Below are 25,670 nucleotides of genomic sequence, written 5' to 3'. Positions count from 1 at the left end.
AGCAAAGGAAGTCCCATCACCCTCAGGATCCTTTCCAAGTTCTTATATTGCAAGACTTCTCGCACAGTTAATCCTTTGCTTTTACTCCACCTCCCACCTTGTTGGAATTCACTACTATTATACTTCCCTCCCAAAAGCTTCCTTAAGTGTTCATTCTCCTTATTCAAGCCTATATGCTGAATTCCCCCGAATTATCCTTGCCCCTCCAGTGGCTCAGTGGGTCTAGCACCTGAGGCTGCAGTAGGCTGCTGAAATGAGGAGCAGTGATTGACGGAAGAGCCCCCTTCACCATGTGCAGGCCAGCACAGGACATACCCTCTATAAAGGATTTAGCCACCAAGCTCTAGGACTTCACCGGGTTGTGTGGCCTGTATTCTTCAAAAGTTTGCCATTTTCCCAGTGGTTCTATCCCACAGACAGCAAGAGGACATTTCAAACACCAGAGTGACTTCACATTCTCACTGAATTTTAAATCCTTCATCCCTTGCAAGACACCAGTGTAGAACAAGATTTTTTTCCATCAAGGGCACAACACAACCTAAGTAACTTTACTTAAGGGTATTCTCAGACATCACAAAACCACTTTAGCTCTTCGGTATGATCAGCAAAATCAGAAGTAATCAAAGCCAGAAGTTTATAAAGAAAGCATTTCAGAAACCTAATTGCACCTGGCAGTATCAGCTCTACAGCCTGTAAAACTAACTACCTCAGCCAAATGCCCTAAACTACTTGTAAGCTCCTCCAAGCAGAAGATGGGGTGATCTGCCCTTGCAGAACTCATCTCAAGTAGCAGATGTTAAACAAAGCAAAATTCAGGTAACTGCATGGAAGTCCAGGTTCCCTGACACTCTGCCCTCTCAGGTGGAGCAGAGACTACACTAGATCTTTCTGTGCCTTTAGCTCAAGTGAAATGCCTAGCAGACTTAGTGTGTTTCAGAATAATACTTTACAAAGAAAGCCCTCAAATACATGTTAAAGTTTCAGATGGCAAATCAAAATACTGCTCACAGTCTGGAGTATTAGGTTGCTCCAGATTGCAAGTACACCCCTGATGATTTGTGTGTCAGGGAAAAATTAAAATCATGCATCAAAATCAGCTCTTGACAATATTCTGTTTTAGCTGTAAGCACTGGCAGCCAACATGCTAAGTTCACTCTGCATGATTGAACTCAGAGGTTACAATTCTCTTTTACAGGTGTTTGTTGATAATAAAGCCATAAATATTTTAGTTCTGCTCTGTCTCCTACAAGAACTTTTCACATTTTCTAAACATGTTACAAATACCTCCAGGACTTTGCCTCATACCAAAAGCTTTGTTTATAGGGCTCAGTCATCAATAAAGCTTATTTGGTGTGCTGCCCCCCACAGCGATAGCTTCATGTCTAACAATGGCAGATCCCCACTGCAGAAAAGTGCTCTTTAATCTCCTCTTCAGGGACAGGAAAGAGGAGGTGGATTGAAGATTCATGATTCATTTTCTAGAGGAGATTGGAGTGGGATCAGCAGAGCCTGCAGCAGTGATGCCTTGCAGAGGTCCTTCTGAGCAATGACATCTATATGCACTCTGCCACTCTGACAGTCAAGTCAGTCTGGCCAGTCAGAGATGGGATATCTGGATTTGGAGTCTGATTGCAGCATGCTGTCCAACTTCCCCCTTGGCTTACAAAGGGAGAGAGACCAGGGATCCCAAAAACTTTAAATTAAGAATTTATTCCATGAGACTCTTTACCTCCCCTCTTTATTTTCTACCAAGTCACTTCTGTTTGTATCAACTGTCAACTCAAACATGGACAGGGGCAGCACCATAAGCTTTCCACGGGAACTATAAATCTTCCATTAAATGTCAAGGAATTGATACTGTGCTCTTGGCTTCTTTCAAAATTTGACATTTCTTTTACCATCTCCAAATGTGATTAAGAAGTGCTAAAGAAGAAAAGGGGACAGGAGATGGCAACATCTCCCCAGATATATATAACCCATGCCATGGCATACAAGACTGAGCTGAATCTATGTGGCTGTGCAAAATCAGCTCCACTTGCCTCTGTGGATCCTTCTTCTCCCGGTCAGACCCAGGACTCAGCACCAGCCCTGCCCTGCAGTCTTCACAGCCACAGCTCACGGGGCTGAGAGAAGAGATGGGACCTGGAGGATAGCTGGGAGCTGGGGTTGTCAGGGGAGACCATCCTACCTGAAAGCAGATTGTAGCCAGCTGGGCATTGGTCTCTTCTCCCGTGTAACAAGTTACAGAACAAGTGAAAATGGCCTCAAGTCTGGCAGAGGAGGTTTAGAATGAACTTTAGGGGAAAAAATCTTCACTGAAATGGTTGTCAAGCACTGGAACAGGCTGCCCAAGAAAACAGGAGAGTCACCATCCCTGGAAGTATTTAAAAGCTGTGTAGCTGTGGCACTCATAAACATGGTTTAGTGGTGACCTGGCAGTGTTAGGTTAATGGTTGGACTCCATGACCTTAGAGGTCTTTTCCAACCTGAACAAGTCTACAAAGTCAAGGCCTCTGCTGCTTGAACAGGCAGTGGCATAGCAGCCTGTTATTATTTTGCTCCTTTTGTATATACCAAAACGACAACACACAGCCCCAGGGTAGGAAACCTCCTCCTATTTTCCAGCCTCAGCTGGCTCCTGGCCAACTCACACTGCACTGTCTTCTGGCTCTCCTCCTTCTCTGGATGTGAGATTCTCTTGCTACTTCATCTGTCCCAGTACAGGTCTTGACACCTATTACACCCCATTCTGCTTTCCTAGGCTGAACAAGTATGGACATTCAAACACCAGCAGCTCTGCAACTCTGCCAGCTCCCCAGAGTCACAGCCGACAAGAACTGGAAATAGAGTCAAGGCAAGGCCTCTCCACAGCCTTAGTCACATACTCATATTTATTGGCCACTCAGTAGCGTGGCAAATACCAGAAATACTTACCTGGCTGTATCCAGAATCAGGTGGTAGCTTTCTCACAGCCACGTTACACTCCTGGCTGGTAGTTCTTCATGAAAGCCTTCACACTGTCCTTCTGGGGCACCCACACACCAGTTACACACTTTCCAATGCAAAGTGCTTAAACCTGAAACAGTTTCAACTAGAAGCTGCAGAAAAAAATTCCCACAATAATAAAGTTATGAAGTTTCTGCCAATACAACTTTAGAACAGGAGGGGAGTACACAAGACAAATCTACCATGCTGTATTTTAAGATCCAAATCCACAAATAAGAGGATTACAATAAAAAAGCATTGCTATCTAATGAAGTTATTTTCCTCTGACTGGAAGCAATCATATGACAGATCCTTACATGGAGACAGAAACAATGCACCTAAGTTGTTTTCCATCAGAATGGCATTTCCAAGGATCTATTAAGTCAACTCTAAACCCACAAAAACCAATTACAATTTACTACAGTACCTTGCTGTCACACAGAGATGCATTTAAACAGCACGCTAAGATTAAAAACTGCTGCTATCACTGGTCATCTTCCAGAAAAGTGAAATCATGTTTACACTCTCTGGTAGTCAAGAGAATTAAGGAACACACTGTTACTGCTCAGAAAGGGGAAATAACACCTTTGCTCCATCTTTGCTATGCAGTACTGTAACACTTGATGGAACAAAGGTCTCACCTATGAGAATGTTCCCTGATTCCATCAGAGAAGAGCAAGTGTGTACAAGCATGCAACCAAGACACTGAGAAACGCAGCTACACCACACACCATCCTTCCTGTAAGGCCAAGAACCTATGTCCTAAAAGCTGTCAAACAAGAGTATACAGGAAGGAGCTAAAGGTTTGGAACTGTGAAAGGGGGTGTAGAAGCCCTTTCCTCATGCTGTTCCTTCCTTTCCTGCTGCAACACTGTTCCTAATCCCTTTCCTCTTAAACATTTTGAAATCTGTAGCTTTAACCACAAACATGTACCCCAATGGGTTTTACAGCAAAGAACTAGACTGAAAAGATAATGAAAGCAGATGCTGTAGATGGAAGCAGCATACAAATGAAGGTCTGCTTTTGAGTCCTGTTCCCTCCAGAGTATTTGCGACTCTTCTTGATCATTCCCTTTTCACAAGTACAAGTGCTACAGCATTGCAAAGAACAGTCAGAAATCAAAGAAACTGAGTAAGGGCACAGCCTGTACTCTTAACAAAATACAGGGGAATGAGAGCAAAATAAGTGGATCCAAATTTAAGCTTTGTGATACGGAAAACTTCAAATTTTATTTGCCATAAAACCTTACTGGGAGTTACTCAAAACATAAGAACAAAGATGCCAAATATAGAACAGTGATAATTTTTCCCTAAGTGGATTTCTACCCAACACATGAAACATCTAAGAAGCAACCCATGTAATCTTAATGTTTCAGTCACCATTGAAGTTCATTCATGATTGATAAAAACTGCCTGTATTTTTCTTGTGTTTCTCAAAATTATGGAGAACATTCTGTATTTCCTACAGCCTCTTCCACGCTTCTGACAAGAGAAGAATGATGTGTCCTACTGTGGTGTATCATCTAAAGACCTCTCAGGACACAGGAAAAAAAACTGAAGAAAACAGGCTGCAGGGAACAAGAAAAAAAGATGTTCAAGAGAAAATGAATGTTCCTATTTCTTGAATCACAGCAGGTCCCTAACCCTTGGTTGTTGAGAGAGCTAATTATCCCCCATGAGCTTTTTCTACTTGTATGCTTTCACTACAGCTATGCATTTTTCCTAGATGAGATCCACTTACTTAGGCACAATTGGGAGCCTAGGCTAGCTTCTCAGTATTAAATCACTTTCCAGAGCACATATAGATAGATGCCCTATGATCGTAGTTTACCTCCCCACTTGCAGATTTGTTTTGGTCCTGAAAACTGCTCATAAATTATTTGTGCATATCCAGGGCAGCTGGCATGTTTCTGGCAGCAAGACTGGGTACTGCATTTCCAGGGGTGCTGCCTCCAGGATTATTTTTTCATTATTTCCTTCCCACCTTTTCTTTTTCTTTCCTCTTTTCTGTAATTTCAAACAGATACCACAGCAGATGCTTCACACTTTCAGCCTGCTGTGTGCATTCTGTCCCATCAGAATCTGCTCCTCAGACACCTCTCAGGAAGCTTCAGCAACTCTCCTTCAACATGTTCAGCATCTCTGGAGGCCTTAGCAAAACTGCCCATGGCTTTTTTCAGTATTGCTCTCCCAGACTTTGCCCTCCTTGGGTTTTCCAGTGTGGAATGTCTAACAGCGTGGCTCCTTTTCGTGACTCAAAGCAACCACACACATCTTTGTTCCCTTTCACTCTTGCCCGGATTGAAAGTGAAAATGATGATTTTTCATCAGGAAACCCCAAAGAGCACCATTTTCATGCTTGCACCAACCAGTTGTCACCAGCTCCATGTCTGCAGGCTTAATGCTGCTCTCTTCACAAGGGAAATGTCTCCTGCTGCATAGCAAAACAGGCTGCAGGCCTTTCGAAGCTGCTCTGGTGGTGAAGAGATGAGTCACCTCAGCTGCTGCCACACGCAGGAAACCAAGCTGACAGCTCAGCTGCACACAACTGCATTAAACGCACAAAAATAGAGATTTATACAAGGCAGCACCAAAGCTGGCTGCACACATCAGTGAGAGCAAAGTCACTCGTCTTCCAGGAGGGAGGCACTCCGTTCACCAGCCCAAAGCAGCAGGCTTTGCTGCTAATAGGATCATTTCCTTCTAAAACCTTCCCCACGGCAGCAGCCCAGGAACACGCACAGCTAACTTAGGCTGAAAGGGAATTTTCCACCATCCACAAACCTCTTTCTACCTTGCATAGATCTTCTCAAGTACAGGTCACAAAGAATCCACACCAGCTCTGCAGATGACATGTAACAAGTAATTGGACACAATAAATCTCCAGCAACCAACTCCCATGTCAAGTTTCCTCTGCACCCTCACATTTCAAATAAGCACATGTTAACTTTACACCTCCTTCCAGCTCCCTTCATGTTGCTATAACAAAAAATAGGATGGGGGCTTAGCATAAATCACTACAAATCCATTAATCAGAAAGATCATTCTCCCTCTCTCTGTCAATTAAGAGATATCAGACACAGGCAGATACACTGACAAGAGATCCTTTTTCATCTGAGAAAATAAGCTTAAGCAATCCCTATATAATCACTCTTTTTCTCAGCAAACTTTATGGAGCACAGATAAGATCAAAGGCTGCTTTCCCAGCCCACAAAGTTATTAACACCTCAAGGAAAAAGTGATGTTGCACAAAAGCCAGAGCTGTCTGATGGCTTCCCTAATCTGAGGATGGAGACACAACGGAGCAGCAGGGAGCCTTACCCTCAGTACAAGCAGGGCAGCATTTGTGCATGAATCAGAAAACAACATGCTTTTTTTGGGAAGAACTCATATTTTCAAGACATTTTCTTTGACAGAACAGTTCCCAAAAAAAAGGGCAAAAAAAAAAAGCACATGTATTTTTAACTACAGAAAAACATCTTCATGGCACGCAATCAGAAAGCACAGCAGTGACAATGCACTGTGTGCTGAAGTTAAAAGGAAAGGGGATAGGCATTTCCATAAAGTTGTTTCACAAGCAAGTGAATTCTGAATCCATTTTCACAAGACAAACCCTCTTACTCTCAAGATCTCAAAAAACACAGTCAGCTCAATTTTATTAGGAACGTGAAGATAACAGACCTATGCAATATAGCTGAATTTAATTTTTGTCTCGGCTGAGATAAGAGGCCAGGCTGTAGGGAGCAGTAGGGAACAGGAGTCCATTAGAAACCAGGAGCTCCATGTGAGCAGATACAGTAAAACTGATTCCTGTCTGCACTTTTGCTAAAGTCAACATACAGTATGGACTCTCTGATGTACAAGGAGTGTTTTTCCTCTGATTTTCAAGAAAATTACTTCAACTCACTACCCCTTGAGTTTCCTTTGCAAAATGTGGTTAAAATGGGCCAAAGGATTCAAAAGCTGCCGAGGGGAGACAACAAAGAGACACAGATGTACAAAGTAAAGATGTGAATTTGTTTTCTGGAGCTGTAACAATAATAAGAAAGGAGAAAGAATAATCTAGGCCAGCAGTTCCAAAAATATGACATAAGTATCATCTGCAGTTTGAAAGTGGTATGCAAATAACATCTGAACAGCCAAATGATGTTTGTGTGTGTCACTGAGACTACATTTGTAAAAGCCTTGTGCAGAGTACAATCAAGCTGAAACAAACCACAAGCATTTAATTTATCATAAGTAGCATGGCAAGAGCCTCCTCCCTAACACAGCACACTGACTGTCCTGCCTGCACTGCACCAATTTAAGGAGAGCCCTACTACACCCTGCCAAGGAACATCATGGTATACCACTTTCCTCAAGAGATGTACCAAAATTGCACCATTGTTACTGCAGCCATGTAAGGAAAAAACCCACGCTTCTAGAAAGAAAATATAGTTCAGGAACATATAACTGAATGGAGAAACTTCGCATTTGAATTGAAGAAATGATAACATGCATTCCAGTTGCAGCCTGAAAAGCATGAGATGGGACACAGAGATGGGAGAGGATTATACACCTCTGCCTAGGTCAGTCCATAGCTCTGTTCAGAACTCAATGCAGAGAAAGCTACCAGAAAAAAATATTATTACTTAATATTTATGTCGCACTTTTCATCTGGCAATTTTTAAGCAAGCAATATATAAAGTAATTTACCAAGAAAAAGAAAAACATACATTGGCCTTCTGTGTGATCAGTAGCTTACACTTTCAGAGGAAAAACAATTCTACTTTATTAAACTTTAAGGCCTGAATTTACTATACATTATTCACTGTTACATTTCAAACTGGCAGCAAGGTAATCAATCAGGTTATTAGCTCCAAAATGCATTTATCAGTGCATTTTGCTAAGTTTCCATATTAAGAAAACCACAGAAAAACCTGGAGCTGTTAACATCTTTTTATCATTGGTTAAGAACTAACAAGTTAGGGCACTGTAATTGTTAAAAAAACCAAAACAAACCAACCTGAAAGAATATCCTACCTTCCAACTTTGCCACCCTGGATTATTCTCTTGCTAACAATGCCCAGTTAATGATTCTCCTTTATTTCAGTTCATCTGTTGAGATCTTTCTGAAATCACTTCCACCTGCAACAGGGCTTCCTGTTTGTGGGTAGCACCACATGTCAGCTTGGCACAGCTTTCCTTTTACACAAGTGCAAGATGCTGCCTTGTGTTAATACAGAAAGCTATCAAAAATATACAGTGGCTGGATTAAAAACAGATTCCATAGCACTGGCCATCATTAGTATTTCTAGCCAGCAACATTATGCTGATCTGAAAATAAATCTTTTGGGACTATGATTTAAAAAATACAGTTCACATGCTCACTATGACAGGGCAATTCCTGTATTTCAGATATTTGGTCTATCTCTCCTCTAGCAGCACACTGATTTTTATTGCTGGTGAACTCAGACAAGAGACTGCTCTTTACAAGACAAAATACAAGCAAAAGCAAATATGATGACTGCATCCACCCAATTCAGTTCTTTTTTTTTTAACGCATAAAATGGGTACACAAATTTAGGCAACATTTAAGCTTTTGGCAAATAGCTAATTTACCACATCAGTAACATAAATGTTAGTAATTTTTGACTTGGGACACCATGGCAGTGAATCACTGGAAATATCAGGGATTCATCTTGTCTCCTCTCCTTTAGCAGTAGGGAGATGAATTTTCAGAGGGGGATAAACTTTCCATTCTCTGAGGTACTGGATATAAGAACAAGGCTGGATACAAGAAAAAGGTGGATCTTGAATCCAAGTAAGCAGCTCTTTAATATGACATCTTGCTTTTGTAACTTCTTTATTAATCTTAACTGTTAGAAGACAAGTTAAATTGCGTGAGAGCATCTTGTGATTATTCTATGTGCTCCCACAAATACAACTGATACCTTAAATTAATTTTCCTTAATGGTTTCCTTACCAGTTTCATATTTCTTCTATGCTCCACTTGCAGCTGGTGTTCTCACATAACTTACATAGCCAGGAGTTAAATAATCTCTTGAAAATCAAAAGTAGAATTATGAGGCTCAATACACCAGTAGTAAATACAGTAAACACTTGACAAAAACACAGAGACATTTGGGATGTGAAATCAGTTCATTTTTGTACATCCCTAAAAGCTTCTAATTAGGTTCATTTTTTTGACAAACAAGAATGGGATTAGATCAGCATTATTGTAGCAGTCACATGACAGAACCTAGATGACTATATTTGTCAAGCATTTAATTAATTTCTAGTCTTGTACTGGCCTCTGATTTACAAAGCTCATGGGAGACTACATGACTTTCTCATGAGCAGGAATCATTATGTTTACCCACATGTCAGGGTTAACCTACAGTGAAATTGCCACCTTTACAAATACTTAACATTTCAAAAATGGCATTCTGTCTGGGAGGAGAGGAAGATCATAGCCCATTTGTTCTCCCTCTTTTTTCCGGGAGGGAAGAGGAGAGAAGTCAAATTCTGTATTTTCTATAACAGAGACATAATTCCTAACAGATTGCAATAACGTGCTGAAAACATAGTCAGGAAACAACAACTATAAGCCCCTAGTTGTTCATATGACAAATACTTCACTGAAAAGTGGAGCAACATCAAAAAGCTAGAAAACAAATGGTCATTCTCAGCTCTGCCAGTGTTGCAGCTGGTATTCACACAGGTTTAGATTAATCCACGAGACATTTTTTCAGATCTTATCCCAGGTGTCAGTTAAGCAAGAAATCAGGCTCACGATAACCAAAGAGTTTAAAATCGCCTTCAAATCGTGCATAGAGGCGTCTTATGTCTCTCTTGCTAATTCCTGAAAAATACCGCTCTACTTTTGTTCTGTTGTACACTGTTATGCCTGGTGGGATTGTGGGGTATGACACCAAGTGGTCTATGCCAGCTGCTTTCAGGATATAGGGAGCATCGTCCTCCAGGGTTTCGTGGTGTCCGATCACACTGTATGTGATTTCACAGGGAGCACAAAGTTCCACGTATGTTACCCAGTGAATGATGTGGTCACCAAACTGAAGATCCAGCCATCGGTGATTAGGGTCCCCCAGGTAGCGCACAAAATCCTCAAACTGCAGCCCTTTGGTCTCTGTGCGGTTCTTCCTGTACTTACGAATGATGCCGGGAGCAATTTCATGCCGGTACCAAGGTTCAAAACGAGGATTGTGCACAAACTTGTCCTTAAACGCAGAAATAAGTCTTTCAAATGGATCTCTAACAATAAAAAACTTGAAGTATAAATTCAGTCTAAACAGAGGAAGAAAAAAATTAAATAATTAAGGAAAGTGCTTAACATATACTTACAAAATGTACATGAACTCTGACCACAGACTCAGCAACATGAATCTTAGAGCACTTGCACCAATATTATAATCAATAGAACTAAATACAATTTCTGTCTTCTTACTAGCAGTTTTTACATACAGGACAAAGAAGAAATGGTTAATCCTAGTTTTCACATATTATTCAAATGGAGGAGTTTAGCTTATCTCAGTCCATAATAAACAGGAGACAAAAGACACTGAGAGCTCCAAGTTAAAAATATTTCCAATGTCATGTGATCAGGCTCAAAAAACCAAAATACTTAAGGACATGGAGAAAAGTGCATTGGTGCATCTAAATGCATATAGAAGGCAGCATTTTTCACTGGCAGTGGAGAAAAGTGCATTGGTGCAGCTAAATGCATATAGCTGCACCAATAAAATGCATATAGAAGGCAGCATTTTTCACTGGCAAGCAGTTAGATAAATTCCTGCTTAAGTACAAAGAAGTTAAGAATGGTATTTTATTTTGATGTTTCGTCATGCTTTCAATAATGGCTGAAAACACTACTGAAAATGAGACCACAGTTAGAGAATTTAATGTATTACTGTGATACTGTAATATGCAATATTCTGTAGTCACATTATCTGTAGGAGGAATAAATTGAAAACAAAGTTTATTTCAATAAATAGCTAAGAAAAGAGATTGAGAGCCCAGTCCTAACTGAAATAAGGATGGATGGACTGGATGTGGATAAACTCTTCAGCCAGTACACCACTTGCATCATACTTCAGATACTCCTGACTTACTCCTAGCCAGGCAGGGCTAGGTAGAGGTCAGCAAACTGAGTCAACAGATCCACACCATCCTGCTTTCCACACCGAAAACTCTGGTAATTTCAGATCCAAACCGAACCCATGTTACACACCTCCAGCATAGCTTCCATGCTGAGCAGAATACAACAACCCAAGCAATAATGGATCCAACTTCATGTATCCTAACTAGGGTTTACCCCCAGGTGAACAGTTGCTTTCTGCAAGGCTGCTCACAGGGAGGGAAACAGATCCACGTTCTCAAGAATGCAGTGACAGTATTTTCCTCCATACAGTATGAACACAATCAAGTGACCCCAGTTCTACAGGCACAGATGTGATAAATGTCCTTGTGCCACTGCATGCAACAAAAACCCCTGGGCTGAACTCCACTAACATATGACACATGTATAAAGGGCTGACTTTTCAGAACGGTGTAATGCACACAAACCCATGCAAGAACAGGCTTACAAGCGTCCACTGTCATCCTATGTTCTGTTCTCTCTATGTTGCCACCCCTTACAGGGATTTTATATGGCATAGACTCTAATAGAGATGACAGCAGGCACTGTTAAAAATCTAGCCAAAGTAATGTAGAAGTTCTATTGCAGAGTATTTTTTGGCTCTGAAAATAACCAGAAGCACTTAAACAGGACAACAAAGTGGTTCAGCTGAATGGAAAATATTCTGGCCCTAAGAAGCACCAATAATTTAAACCTAACCAGTTCAATCCCAGTAGGTAAGTCTACTGCAATGACAATCTTACCTGTAGGCAGTAAGATTTACCATATGAGGCATGGATGGGCTGTCCAATTAAACCTTTGGTTCTGAAGGTCAGCTATCTAACAACTAGGTAGGCATTGAATTACAGAAACCTTATATCCCAGGGAGCTGGTTGGCTCACCTAACTATATCACTAATTACACTAGTGCTCTTCTTCAAAGCCAGGAAGAAGGCAGATACAGCAACATCTGTGAGGATAACAGAATAGTGCCATATACAAGTGGTGGAGCAGAAATCCTGGTGCCCTCAGTTTCAGACACAGACTTCAGCTGTACCCTTGATTGCTCATAACACCACTGATCTCAAACCCCTCCACACTCACTGGCAGGGCCACTTACCGTTTTTTAATTTCAGAGTCACTGAAAGAGGACAAGCGTGGAAGTCCATTCTTCTCATGATCATGTACAATGTTTTCTGGGATCTCTTCTATGGAAGAAAATGCTCCTGAACAAATCAAAATAAGAGAGCAAATGATTAATTCAAGGGAAAAAAAAAAGTGAGTATAAGCAAGCATGCAGGCCTTTGGCTGACAGTTTTATGTCTTTCCTTTATTTTTACTGTTTAAAGTTACTATGTTTAAAACTATTAAATTATGAGAGATTCTGACTGCAAAGCTGAAAACTGTTAAAATTTTTTAGGGTATGTGACATCAAGGTCCAAGACCAAATCGCCCAAAAATTCTCAGAAAAGCATATTACGCAAATCTCATCAGCAATTATGTCTAAGCCTGTAACTCCTCACATGTCAGTGTCCCCATTCTCTTTTCCTCTGCCTGCACATACAAATGGAGGAAGACTTTCAGGATTAACTCAGAAGAAGGAACCCGCTTTTTGGCTGAGTTTCAACCACCAACAAAAATAAATGCTATGAGCTGCTTTTGGAACTGCTTCAATGCAAAAGTACTTTGCTTTAAGGATCCATAAAGTTTTTTTAACAAGTATGCTGTGATGAAACAAAAATTCCAATCAGAGAATACTCCACAGATTAAAAGGCACTAAAATTAACAACACAAGTCTCCAGATACTCATTTCTGCAAGCACATGAGCTGACAAGAAAAATAACGTCACAACTCTGCTGTGTTCATTTTAGTATCCTGATCCTGGAAGGTTTTATGACCTTGAGAAACATCTCATGTGGCCCCCTGGGCTTTAGGCATAAGCCTTCACATAGCAGCATAGTTTCAGAATATCAACCTGCAACAAGCACAGGGTGCTACAAAACAAGCCTGTTAAGTGAAAGCCTTTACAGCCTTCTTGTTTCCAGAATTGAAGTGAATAACACACACCACTCAGCTGCTCAGTTTTCCAAACTTTTTTTTTTCCTGAAGGAGGCAGGGGTGAGTGGTGGGGACTGGGGTTGTATTTTATCACTTTCAGGTTTGGTACCATAGGTGAATCATATGTGGACAATAGATGTCAGATGAGACTGCCTCAGAAACCGATACCTTGCATTCATTCAGAGAACACAGTCAGTACAAGCAGTAGCAGTTAGCTCCCCCACAGTGCCACAGCTGCATTTCCCCCTCCTGAACCTCCAAATATCATTTATGTATTTGGGCATAAATTATTCGCCCTCAAGTATCAGCTCTGCCTTCTGAGACTACCCAAAGAGGAGAAAGTTAAGTCAACCACGGCAGTAGCCTTCATCAGCAGATACCAGTGCACGGGCAGCTTAAGGCAAAAGAGACCAGTGTGGAAGCAATGGAAAGCAATTTTCTATCATTATCCAACATGACAGAACTAGGAAACTCAAGGTGAAAAGTTCCCTGCTGTTAAAATGTGAGTTATCCTCCACTCAGCATAGCCAATACATGCCTGCCCATCCTGAGGCATTCTTTGCATGTTATCTCTCAAGTGCTGCTAAGAGCAGGTACTTCCAATGCCCTCATATAGTTCCATATTTAGTATTTTGAGTGTGGCTTTCATAGGTATTAACAAACATGCACACACATAGGTATGGGAATATCTGCTAGATTTTTAGTTCACATCCATAGATCAAGGATGAAATTAACATTAAAGTTTTTAATGTTAGTACTGCTTATTAGAAAATCTTTGCTGAGGGACACAGATCATTTGCTAATTTTTCAACACACTTGCCCCTTTATTCCTTCTTTCACCATCTTTTATACCTTTGGTGACCAAACTATTGTGTTAAGCACCTCCGAATCTGAGTAACTCTTCAGATGCTTCACTGATAGAACACACAAAATTTCAGCAAGACAGAACAAGAGGAACTGCCAAGTTTTAACTAGCTTTCTTCCTGGCTAAAATCTCTAGTTAAAAGTCACTGGCCTTTAGCCAGAAATTTCATATTATTGCTACTTAATAATACCTTTCAAATACACTTTCAAATTCTATAAATTAGTGCACCCCTTCAAAGACAAGAAACTCACCTGAAACTCACCTACCACACGCATATGGGTACTCTGTCATGACTCAAATAACTTTACAGCCAAGTAATAACAATACTTATTTTTACAGAAAGAAGAGATCTAATTTTAAGAGGATGTTTTGAAAGGTATAGAAGCACCTGTGATAAATTAAAAGTTGAAATTAAGTATCAGTGTACAGAAATGCAGAAAGAATCCTTTCCAGTTGCCCCAGTCAGAGCAATTCCACTTCCTCCTCCTCCTCCTCAAAGAAACCCACACACCCACAGAAAAGTAGATACCATTTAAAACGATCAAGACTTTTTTCCACTGAGTGTTGCCCACTTTTGGCGTCTGACAAAACAGGATCTTGTGCTTGTCACACACAAATATTCTGTCCAACACGAATTTGGAAACTGCAGTATGGGAGAGATCTCTCAATGTAGTGTCTCTGCAGACATTCCTGAGAAGCTCAAGTCTTTCCATATGAACCAGGGGTTGGCGGATCAGATTTCCTGAAAAAGCTTTTCCAGTTGGCTTTATGAAATGAGAGGAGAAAGAAAAAAAAGTTAAAGACTTTAGTTTTCAGATCAAATTATGAAGTATAAAAATCCCCAAACTATGCACCCTAATGACGCCCAGATTAAAAACTGCTTTATATTAACTTAAGGAGTAGCCAACAGTTTGCTTCCTGTGCTGCTGCTGTACTTTGGTTCAACTCTTAAAGCATTACATGGTAGTATATACAGTAGTAAGGACTTCTCCATACAACAATTTCAGTCTTCTGCACAGCAGCAGAGCCTTATCTGTGTGGATAAAACATGCCTTGATCAAATACTGAAACTCACACAGAGTTTCAACAACCTGTAAGAAAGCTTCTGAGAGGTTAGGACAGGAATTCCAACATAAATTATGCTTTATGTTCTGAGAAGTGGGGCTGACCCGTGGTACGATTCTTGGGGACATCCTGTGCAGACTAAGAGTTGGACTCTATGATCCTTGTGGATCCTTTCCAACTCAGAATATTTTGTGACCCATCTGGCTGGGAAAAAAATTAGGATAAAAGTTCTGTATTGTTGTGTTGTTTTCTAGCACCTGTAGGCATCTAGTGTTTCCATTTATCCAAGTTGAAATAAAATCAGGTAATAAAAATGTGAACAATGAGTACCAGTGTGACAAATAAAAGAATTATCAGGATATCTTTTACCCCAAAGGGGATGAGCTGTTTCACCTCTCATTTTTCTGAGACTAAGAAAGGAACCACAACCACCTTCTGCCTCACAACTAGTGGAGTGAGAGGAAAAAGGAGCTTCTTTAATTAAGAGGTGATAGGAAAGTTTAAATCTCTACTGACAAATTTTCACCTTTCCACTAACTGAAGGGCAATCCCCAATATCAATGCAGACTAGGGGATGAATGGATTGAGACCAACCCTGCCAAGGACTTGGGGATACCGATGAGTGAAAAATTGGATATGTACTGGCAATGTGTACTTGCAGCCCAGAAAGCCAACTGCACCCTGAACTGCATAAAAAAAGCACAGTGGCGAGCAGGACAAAGGAAGTGATTCTCCCCGTGTACTCTGCTCTACTGCCACCTGGAGTGCTGCACGCAGCCCTGGGCCCCAGCACAGGGAAGACAGGGACCTGTTAAGGGAAGGTCCAGAGGAGGCCATGAAGATGGTCCAAGATGGAGCACCTCTCCTATGAAGACAGGCTGAGACAGCTGTGGCAGCTCAGCCTGGGGAAGAAAAGGCTCCAGGAAAACCCCACTGCAGCCTCTCAATGCTCACAAGGGGTTTGTAAAAAAGACAGACTTTTTACCAGAGCCTGCAGTGACAAGACAGGGGTAATGATTTTCAACTGAAAAAAAAATCAGGTTTAGACATTAGGAAGGATTTTTTTTCCTATGAGAGTGGTCAGGCACTGGAACCTGCTACCCAGAGCAGCTGTGGATGGCCCACCCCAGAAATGTTCAAGGCCAGGTCGGATGGGGCTCTGAGCAACCTGGGCTAATGAAAGGTGTCCCTGTCCATGGCAGAGGGCTTGGAACTAGATGACCTTCAACAGTCCCTTCTAACTCCAACCATTCTGTGATTCTATGATTTTAGGTACAGCGTCCAAGCAACAGATGAAAAAGGAATTATTTTACTTTTTGTTCCAACCTTTCATAAGGAAATTAAAAAAATCGGCTTTTTCTGTTTGTTACTCTTCTCCAATATCCCCTGCTCAGAATGTAATCTGAACTGTCTGTCAGACTATTTTATCCAAATAAATTCTTTCTGCATGTAACCAAAATTAATGTTGTTAGTCTACACTTAACACTATCAGGAAGTCAAGAGGGAATTGTTTTAGATCCAGAAACCATATTATTCTCTTCCATACTAGTAAAGAAAGCTATTAAAACTCTCTATACATATCTACCTTCCACTGAACAAAGTGTTTTTCCCAAGTATTTTGAAGGTAACTTAAATTTTGTGCTTTTGCAAAATGAAAACAAAAATATTCACATTTATACAGCTAACCTACCTTACATGCTGCATTACAAAAATACTTTAAACATAAGATGACTAATGTGCTAATGCAAAAAAAAAAGAAAACAAATTTGATTTAGAGCACTCTGCAACTGGCCTCAAATTTACATTTGTATAAAGGATTTTCATAGTTTCATTGTCAATTTGCTGAAAGCACAGAGCTGTGCATCTAAAAGATCAACTGGTACTGACTACCATTGTGCTCATGTTCTACTTTGGAAAAATGCTGAAATGTGAAACACAAAGAGCACAAAATATGAAGAAGAAATTGACAGCGATAAAAAGAAGCAGAGAGATTGGGCAGAAATCTAAGAGAGTAGAGCAGACACAGGCTTGCCCTCAACAACCACAAACCTGATGGCTATGGCAAGACAGAACACAAGTAATCCAAAACTGGGCCATTACATTAAAAAGGCTAACAAAACCAACTGTCCTGACTTGATAAAGGAGTACTGTAACAATTTTCTCCTAGAAATGGAAACACATTAAGTTGAATCATTCAGATGAAACAAGACAGCAGATTACTGTAACAAACCAGCTTTGTGAAGTTAAAATGAGTTCTGTCGGCTCTATCTAAATAGAACAGCCTGAATAAATAATTCCTGTCTAGCAATTCATCTTAACAACAGGAAGCCCTTCCTTAATCTCTTTTCTTCTACTCTTTAATACACATAACCCTTATCTCAACAGTATGCACCTGGAATTCTTCAGGCCAATGTTTTTCCTCTGGCACATGTACCTCCTCCACTTTTGTCACAGCTGTCAGAATCAATGGCTCTTGCTTGGCACCATAGCCTAAAGAAGGGAGGGAGATAACAGCATTATAGAAGGTGAGGGGAAAGCAACTATTTCTGCTTTACAACTAAAACACATGAACTTCACTTTCTGTATTGACCTTACAAAACACTAGGATTTGTTTCTACGTGGCAAGGTACTAGACAAGACAGACACAGAATATGAATATTTTAAAGGATGTACTCTGGGAATTTCGGATGCAACTTCATTTGAGTTTTAGCAAAGAAACATATCTGTTATATTTTACTTGGTTTTTTTGGTTGTTTTCTTTGCTTTTTCTAAAATGTGTGCAGAGACATCAAAGTCTTGAATCCAAATACCTTAAATGATAGACAATTTGGTATAACTATATGGACTTGTGCACAGGAGATTTTTATTTTTCAATGAACTTGCCAAAGCACGTCCAAATAAAAAACTTAAATCTATCAGGTTCCTTTCACTCCTTATATTAGTAAAAATGTTTCTTCTTTTGTAGACTATTAAACTTACAAGAAGAAAAGTGTTGTTATGGACACCCTTTTATTTCTGCGGTACTCTAAGTAAGCACCAATAATCAACAACAAATAAAGATCACCTCTTCCTTTATTACTGGACTGATGGCCTTCCTTAGAGATTTTCACAACAACAAACTCAGCTGATACTCTTTTTCTTTTTTAGTGATTTTAGGACAGCTAATAGTTTGAAACCAAATTAAAGCATGTAAGGAAGAATCCTTTTCATCTTTTGCATTTAGTATGGTACAGAAAAACCAAAAAATAACACAAGGTTTTAGCTTTAGTCTACACAGTGCAGAAAAATAAAAAATAATTTGAAGCAGCTTTCCCCAACTACAAAGCAAAAAGAACAAGTTTTCTTCCTGAAAAATTATTTCCATCCATATTGGATTACTTTTCTTTTCACATAGATTCTTCTATGAATAATGTTTCCTCATCTGCATCCACAGGGGCTTACTATTTGATGGTTGAGAAAGTGTGTGCACTGTCCTTTTCTTCAGGGAGTACTCTATTCTGCCTACACTGGATTTTAACAAAGGGCACACACGGAAAAGCAAGTTAAAACTGAAAGCAATGTAAGCATTCAAGCATTCAGAAACAGTAATTGTTGCTGTGCACAGACTTGCTTCGTGGTGTTCTTCTGTAAAATACAAGTAATCTGATTCAGTGAAAGAGTAGCTAAACTATTTTCCCACTATCATTGTGTAAAAGCATGCCTGTAGATGCTACTAGGAAAGATGGACAGACACTTGGTCCTTAAGAAGTTCCTATTGCTCATGCACCCAAGACATCAGCAAAAGGCTTAAACAAAAGAACATTGATTCATTGAGCATCTGCTGGTTTTATTCCATCTGCTAGGAAAACACATCCAAATAAGAAAAATTTCTGACAAGTCATATTTTATTAAGTCTAGAAGAGCTTCTTCAGGATTTGCCATCCTGTTTGGACTTCCTCCAAAATTCTGTTGGTATATTCAAAGTATTTCCTTTAATTAGTTTTATTACAAACACTACAACACATATATACACTTATCTACAGTCATGCCTTTGCAGGACAAGCTTAAGAATTTATCTGCTCAGAGAACTATTCAAAAGGAGTGGAAGATTCAGCATAAGAAAAAAAAAAAGAGAAAAAACTTGGAAAACTTGGCAAGCCAAGATAAAAGCTGTCAAATATAAATGCAGAGGCTATGCTCTAATTATTCTTTTAAACTACATTTTAATTTTCCTGACAGATTCTGATTAAAAGGAACCCTCAAAGAACACTTGGGAAACAAGAATTGGTATAGAGTGAAATACTGGAAGATACAACTACCTAACATAGGACCAGCTGATTTGCAGATATACTAGGACAGAACAGCTGGGTCCAAGGAAAGCTAAGTTAGTCTACATTTCTCCCCTGTAAGACTTGCTGAATAAATCTTCACATAGATGCATATTATTTATAAAGCTACACCTAATGTATTTATCCATTATCAAGTTATTGAAAAACACGGCACAAGTGTCAATGCTACAAAACTTACATATTTTTTGCGTGTCTTAGGAAGATGCAGAAACAGATCTCTTAAGACTCAAAGTCCTACTATCACCTTCACCCAAACTCTCTGTAGGGTGGCTTTGTAAGAGCAGCTCCCCAGCAGACACAAAAGTAACATGCTGTGTGGTGTCATCAAATGGCTTAAATTCCTCATCATCTTAATAACATCTCGGCTACTTAATCTGAGCAAAAGCCTATAAGCTGTTTACAAGTCAAATAGCAGGGGATAAAACTGAATGCAAGAAGCAGGCCAGAGGTGGCTAGGCAAAGTGCATTGCAAATGAAATAAAACTTTCCACAAGTTTTACATAATGCCTCAGGCACAAGACAAGCAGTGATAAAAAGGCAGAAGCTAGTATCATGTGAAATTAACTCTTCAGTACCCTCTGGCCCTCTTTTAACTTTAAACAGGTAATAGTGCTCTGCTGTTTAATAAAAAGGCAGAAGCTAGTACCATGTGAAATGATACTTCAGTACCCTCTGGCCCTCTTTTAACTTTAAACAGGTAATAGTGCTCTGCTGTTTTCGCACATAGCTTCAACCCCTGGTCGATCATGATACTGAAACAAAATGTATTTGAAAAAACAGACCTGCCAAGACAGTACTGCCAAACACGATCCCTTCTGTTCTTAACCACCAAAAAAATCTCCTGTGATGTTAGATGTGTAGACTTCTAGCAAGAAATGGAGCTGAGTATCAGTACTGTCACTTCCAGACATTTAGTTGTTCTGTTCTCAGTCCTACTGAAGAAGTGATAACATGCCAAAAACTACTTTCATAGAAAAGGAGTATTTTTGTGAAGCACTGTTCAATTTTCTGTTTCACATCAAACATTAAAGCTAAACTTACCATCTGGGTCTTTAAAAGTCAATGTGATAAACTTGCTAGCAACCATGAACATGAATATCACCCAAAAGCATGCAGCTAGCAGCAGCCACCGGTGGTGCATGTTGTCAGATGAGCCATATAAAGTTGGCACTTCCTGTTTGAAAGAGAAAAGATTGACACATTAATTATTTTTGTTACAGTTTAGCAAAAATACTTTGCATAACCAAAAATAAAAAACTTTAATATGTATGTGTGTCATAAAACATAGAGGTAAATTCCACATTTAACTTTTTGTTCATTCAGCCATATTTTTAGGCAACATTAAGGCTGAGACAATGGAACCACTGGCTGCTATCAAAGGGAGGCTTCACTCCTTCACCCATGCTCACATTCCCCCCTCCTCCTTGTGCTGGGAATAGCACTGTCTGTCTGACTGCTTGGGGAGATAGATCAAAAACCCCATTTTTTAAAAGAAAAGTTTCCTTTTTGATTCAGCTTAGCAAGACAGCCCATTGTAGGAAAGGAAGGGAGAATGAAGAAAGCTGTACTCTCAGTGGTAGATGTAACATTAACACTGTACTTGGCTATCCCAAGTCAGCTTAAGACATATAACACAGACTCTTCCCCTGCCCAGCCTACAGAAATTACAGGCTGGAAGCTACCAAGCTGGAACACTAAGCTTAAGCTGGGCAAATATTTTTCAGTTTCCTTGCAGCACTGCCTACTACGTGTAGCTGTATCCTTGCAGGTAAGCCTCAAAGACAGAACTTCCACAGGAGTGCAGGAAGGGTTACCCAAACAATTGAGTCTGCAGCTTTAATGTGCAAAGAAACCACCTACAGGAACTGACTGAATACACGCAGTTCTATCCTGGTTTTTGAAACTGCTATCTTGATTTTTTTTTTCTATGACTGTAAGATTAAATATAAGGAAACCAATGATAAAAGAGATTGACATTCCCAGCCACTAAGAGAAATGGAAAATTTTAGGCTGAATTTCCAACTTCTGATGGGCAATATACACAGGGGTGGACACCAGGTATCTGTGAAAACTCCACTGCAAATAAAAAAATAACCCACATCCAAAACCTACAAAAATATAGCACTATTGTCTCTACTGTTGCTGGAGAGATAAGACACCTGGGGGGCTGAACAGAGTGAATGCTTCCTTTTGAGAACACATGCAACACAACATCCAAGCATTTAACCAAAGGCAATCTAATACAAAAATCTCATGCAATGACATCCTCACAACAATCCCATAACTAGCAATAGGATCAAACTCAGTCCTAAAGTAGCCACATGCAACTTCATTGAGAGTCACGTCTGCATGGTTTGTGATCACAATTTCTATACTGGCATTTAAGTGAATTGCCAAGGAATACAAGAAATGCCCTCATTCCCAGTATGATGCAAAAAAAATGTTAGCTAACACTTCTAAGGAAGTGTTTACTAAGTTTCTCAGTCATATACCAGTATTCCACTTTGCTCATTCCCACAAAGCTTCAATAACAGAAGTAAGCCTGGTTTTGATGTTGTTTCAGCATGTCCACTTGCAACTACTACTGCTACAGGTGCCAGAGCTTTTCCAACTAGCTTTTGCCTTCCAGCAATAAAAATGTTTCCAGGAAGAATTCTCTCCATACTGACAGCAGTGAACCATCTTCAGGATAAGCTGAAAACCTGTGCAGGCAGTCAAGCAGTTCAAAACAGACTTGGGACCCAAATGATGTATGCAAAATTGGTAAGAGGATGAAAAAAACTGAGTATCTCCAGTTAAAGGGAAAAAAATTAGCTAGGATGGCAGTGTTCAGGCCTACTTTTATCTTCTCAGTGTGGCTTTTCAGCTTGGCTTCTTAATGCTTCTTTCTCTCCCCCTCTTCCATGAGTTCATTTTTAAGTAGTTCTAAAAACACCACACCTAGGCATCAACTGTCTTTTGGGCAACTACAGATGCTGTGACCTCCATTAAGACAATGTTTGTCATCTCCTGTTTTTTGCTGCAATTCCCTGGCTGACAACTGATCATGCAACATCCCAAACATGTTTATTCTTCATGATCTGGAAAACTGTTAACCAGGAAATACAAATATCACAGGAATTCCATCAGACTGGCCTCCTGTCAGCTAAGTAGTTCAAAAGTTATTCCCATCCTACCACTGCACTAAAGCAAGTCTGCCCTAAGATTCATGCTGAAACCAACCACCAGGTCTCAAAGGTCCTCATTTTTCAGTCTGCCATGAAATGCACCATCTTCCACTTAAGCGCTGAGATTTGTTACCTTTACTCTCAGATACTGCGTTCATTTCCAGCTCTCACAGAAGACAAAAATTCAGATCTGACACAGAAGTGTAGCAATGACATTTTTTACTTTTTAGGTAGCTCTGCTAAAACCATGAGAACCGTTCAACATTCAAAACACTGAATGCAGCAGACTGACAGAAGCTTGCAGAGAACACTCTGCAGGAAGAAAATCTCTAACAAGCAGCTATGGGCTTTCCAGAGGTATAATGAAAAGTCTGGGCCAAACCTCTCTGCCCAACTCAGTATATTTGTCCTACATAAAGCAGGGTACCAACTGCCTCCAACATTCATAGCATCCCTGCTGGCCTGCCCACTTCCATAACAGTGATGGATGCACACCATTCATTAAAGACTATTGATCTATATCCCCTTATGTAATTTATGTATTGGATTTCCAAGAAATTGTGTTAAATCACATGGGAAATGCAGTTCCTGTGTGCTCTGACCTGAAATGCAGTTAGTGGAGAGAGGACCCTGCTGCCAGGTCCTGTGCTGCAGGGACAGGAGAGCATTTCAGCCAGTCACCCACAAGCAGTACAATTCTCACCTTAAAGACAGGGCTTAGAGAGCAGAAAGGGGTCAGAACTGCAGCCCCATCCATAAGAACCACCACTTTTACCCTTCAAGACGTGGAAGCTGAGAGGAAAACATTTAGCAGTTTTGTCTACTCTTTTGTTTTAATGTGCACATGAAATCTGCAACCATGCTCAGGAATGCAAGAGTCTTGTCAAAGGATCTGTCACAATGTAATTATGATGTTACTACACTGTTACTTCTAGCATCCTAAAGTACTGTATCAACATCTGTATCAGCAGCTCAACACTGATCTCAAGAAGCAGAACTATTCAAAGTTACAGACAGGAGTACCTCAACCATTATGCTCACTTAAATGCAACAACCAGTACTTAAAAAAAAAAGAAGTGTTTATGTTGTTTCTCTGTCTTAATATTTTTATTGTTTTCACATAGGGCAACTGCATTTCCTATTTTATCTCTGCCTTTATTTCTAGCAAATACATGTACTAGCTTCTGGTTTTTCTCTTTAAAAGGCTCCTTCAGCTTCCAAAACAGTCATCCATTTCTGGTTGTCTAAAATACAATTTTTCTCTACAAGTAGACAAAAGCAAGAAATATGTTGAAGGTTTAGTCTATTTTCTCACAATGAAATACACAGCTTTCTGGTTAGTTTCTCCCTCTTACTGCAATTCTACACTTTTTAGAAACACAAGATCTCAGAATTCCTGTGCCCACCTATTCCTCTGTCCTTCCCTCTCAGGGCTACCACAAAGGCAAACTGTCACATAGCACTCAGATTAGCCAGGTGAAGGGTTTTCCATGAGAAAAAAATAGGATCACCAACACACAACACAAACATGAACCAGAGATCAAGACACAGAGTTGCAGGCTTGACCAGAGGCCCGCAAGTAACCTGCTACCTCGAATAAACACTCATTCTTTGCAGAAGACTGCTGCCTTCAAGTGAATGACGGGACAAAGGGCGAACGATGCAAGCAGCATTAAAACTCAGTGCACAGTCTCTGGCTCTGCAGCTTGTGCTGCTAGCACAGGGGCTCCTTGGCAGGACAGTCCCTGCACGCATCGTCAATGGCAGGGACACGCCAGGAGGCTCAAACTCCCAACTGCTTGCCCATCAGCACATGATGACTCACGTCACTGGAAATGGAACTTGTAAGGAAGGCCAACCAACAGCTAACTGGGACAACCTAATTCATTTTCACCAATGCTTCTTTTGTGTCATTTTACAGGTAAGAAAATCTGGCCAGTTTGTTCTACTTAAAAAAAAAAATCAGACTAACATATATCACAGACGGTCCTTTGGCAAGTTGCATGGTGCTGCTTGACGTTCTAACATACATCGTTAACAGGCTGGTTCTTTCCTAAGGCTCGCCTCCTCCCGAGGGCACTAACAGGCCTGCGTGTCGGCTCTTCCAGCTCCCGCTGGGGCCCGGAGCGCTCCCTGCGCACGCAGTTCACCTGTCACGGGATGCGAACCGCGCACCAGGGCCGCCCGGGCTGCGGGACCCACGGCGGCCCGGGACCGGCCTCCCCTCCGCACGCCGTGCCCCGTCTGACAGACACCAGCTCCCGCTCCAGCGGGCACCCCGCGCTCTTCACAGCTGGGAACGGCGGCGTCCAGGCTTCACGGGTGCTCCATTCACCATCCCGTAAGACCAGAGCGGTCCCACCAAGAAAAGGGGACGGGGCCGTGCTCGGACGGCAGGGGACGAGCCGAGGCAATGCCCAGCGCCAGTCCCAGCCCGGCTCCGGGCGCAAGGACCTAGGATGAACAGACATAAACTTTTCCCGTCCTGGAGGAGGACGACGAAGCTGAGCGGGCTTCCCCTCAGCCGGCAGAGCCGGGCAGCACATGCAGCGCCCGCTGGCTTCCCCGCCCGACCCGGGGTGCAGGAGGAGCCTCCGCCCGGGCCAGCGGCCGCCAGGCCTCCCCCCGCGGCCCGCCCGGCCCCTGCCCGGCTTACCGGCCCTCCAGCGCCGCTGCCCGCGGCCCCCCGCCGCCGCCGCCATCTCCCGCCGGGGCCGCGGGCAGGCCCCAGCCCAGCCGCCAGGAAGGGGAGGAAGGTGAAGGCCGCCGCGGGGACGGCCCGGTTCGGCTGCGAGAAGACGCAGCGCCGCACCCGGCCGCCCGAAGGCGGGAGGGAGGGAGGAACAGAGGGCGGGCTGGGCAGCTCTGCCCTCCTTCCCCGCCACGCCTCTTCCCTCCTTCCCCTCGAGCGTGGCGTTCCGGCGGACTCACGAGTGTACACTTGTATACGTGTGTTTCGGTTGTTACGTTTGGGTTTTTTTAACTGTTAAAATACCTTTCGTAGGTCACTAACGTTCATGTTTAAATATATATATATATGTGTGTGTGTATCTGGAAATCACTGAATAATTCATATTGGAAAAGACC

At 41.3% G+C, this 25,670-nt stretch overlaps 1 protein-coding gene across 3 annotated transcripts; it reads right to left on the bottom strand.

Annotated features, from left to right (window-relative positions):
• Positions 1-7,612: 7,612 nt before the first annotated feature.
• Positions 7,613-25,406, bottom strand: CHST10 (carbohydrate sulfotransferase 10). Of its 3 annotated transcripts, none has more exons than XM_039714169.1 (6): positions 25,240-25,406; positions 20,458-20,590; positions 17,481-17,578; positions 14,553-14,787; positions 12,221-12,326; positions 7,613-10,272 (listed from the first exon to the last, which is right to left on the bottom strand). In XM_039714169.1, the coding sequence occupies exons 2-6, from the start codon at positions 20,555-20,557 to the stop codon at positions 9,735-9,737; spliced, it is 1,077 nt and encodes a 358-aa protein (XP_039570103.1). In that variant the 5' UTR covers positions 20,558-20,590; positions 25,240-25,406; the 3' UTR covers positions 7,613-9,734. The 3 variants fall into 3 exon arrangements, with proteins under 3 accessions (XP_039570103.1, XP_039570102.1, XP_039570101.1); XM_039714168.1 differs by lacking the exon at positions 25,240-25,406 and adding an exon at positions 24,614-24,860; XM_039714167.1 differs by lacking the exon at positions 25,240-25,406 and adding an exon at positions 24,556-24,859.
• Positions 25,407-25,670: the final 264 nt, after the last annotated feature.

Source organism: Passer montanus, unplaced genomic scaffold, assembly GCF_014805655.1.
Source record: "Passer montanus isolate IOZ18808 unplaced genomic scaffold, ASM1480565v1 scaffold3, whole genome shotgun sequence".
In the NCBI taxonomy this organism is placed as follows: domain Eukaryota; kingdom Metazoa; phylum Chordata; class Aves; order Passeriformes; family Passeridae; genus Passer; species Passer montanus.
This window is presented reverse-complemented; position numbering and strand designations above follow the sequence as displayed.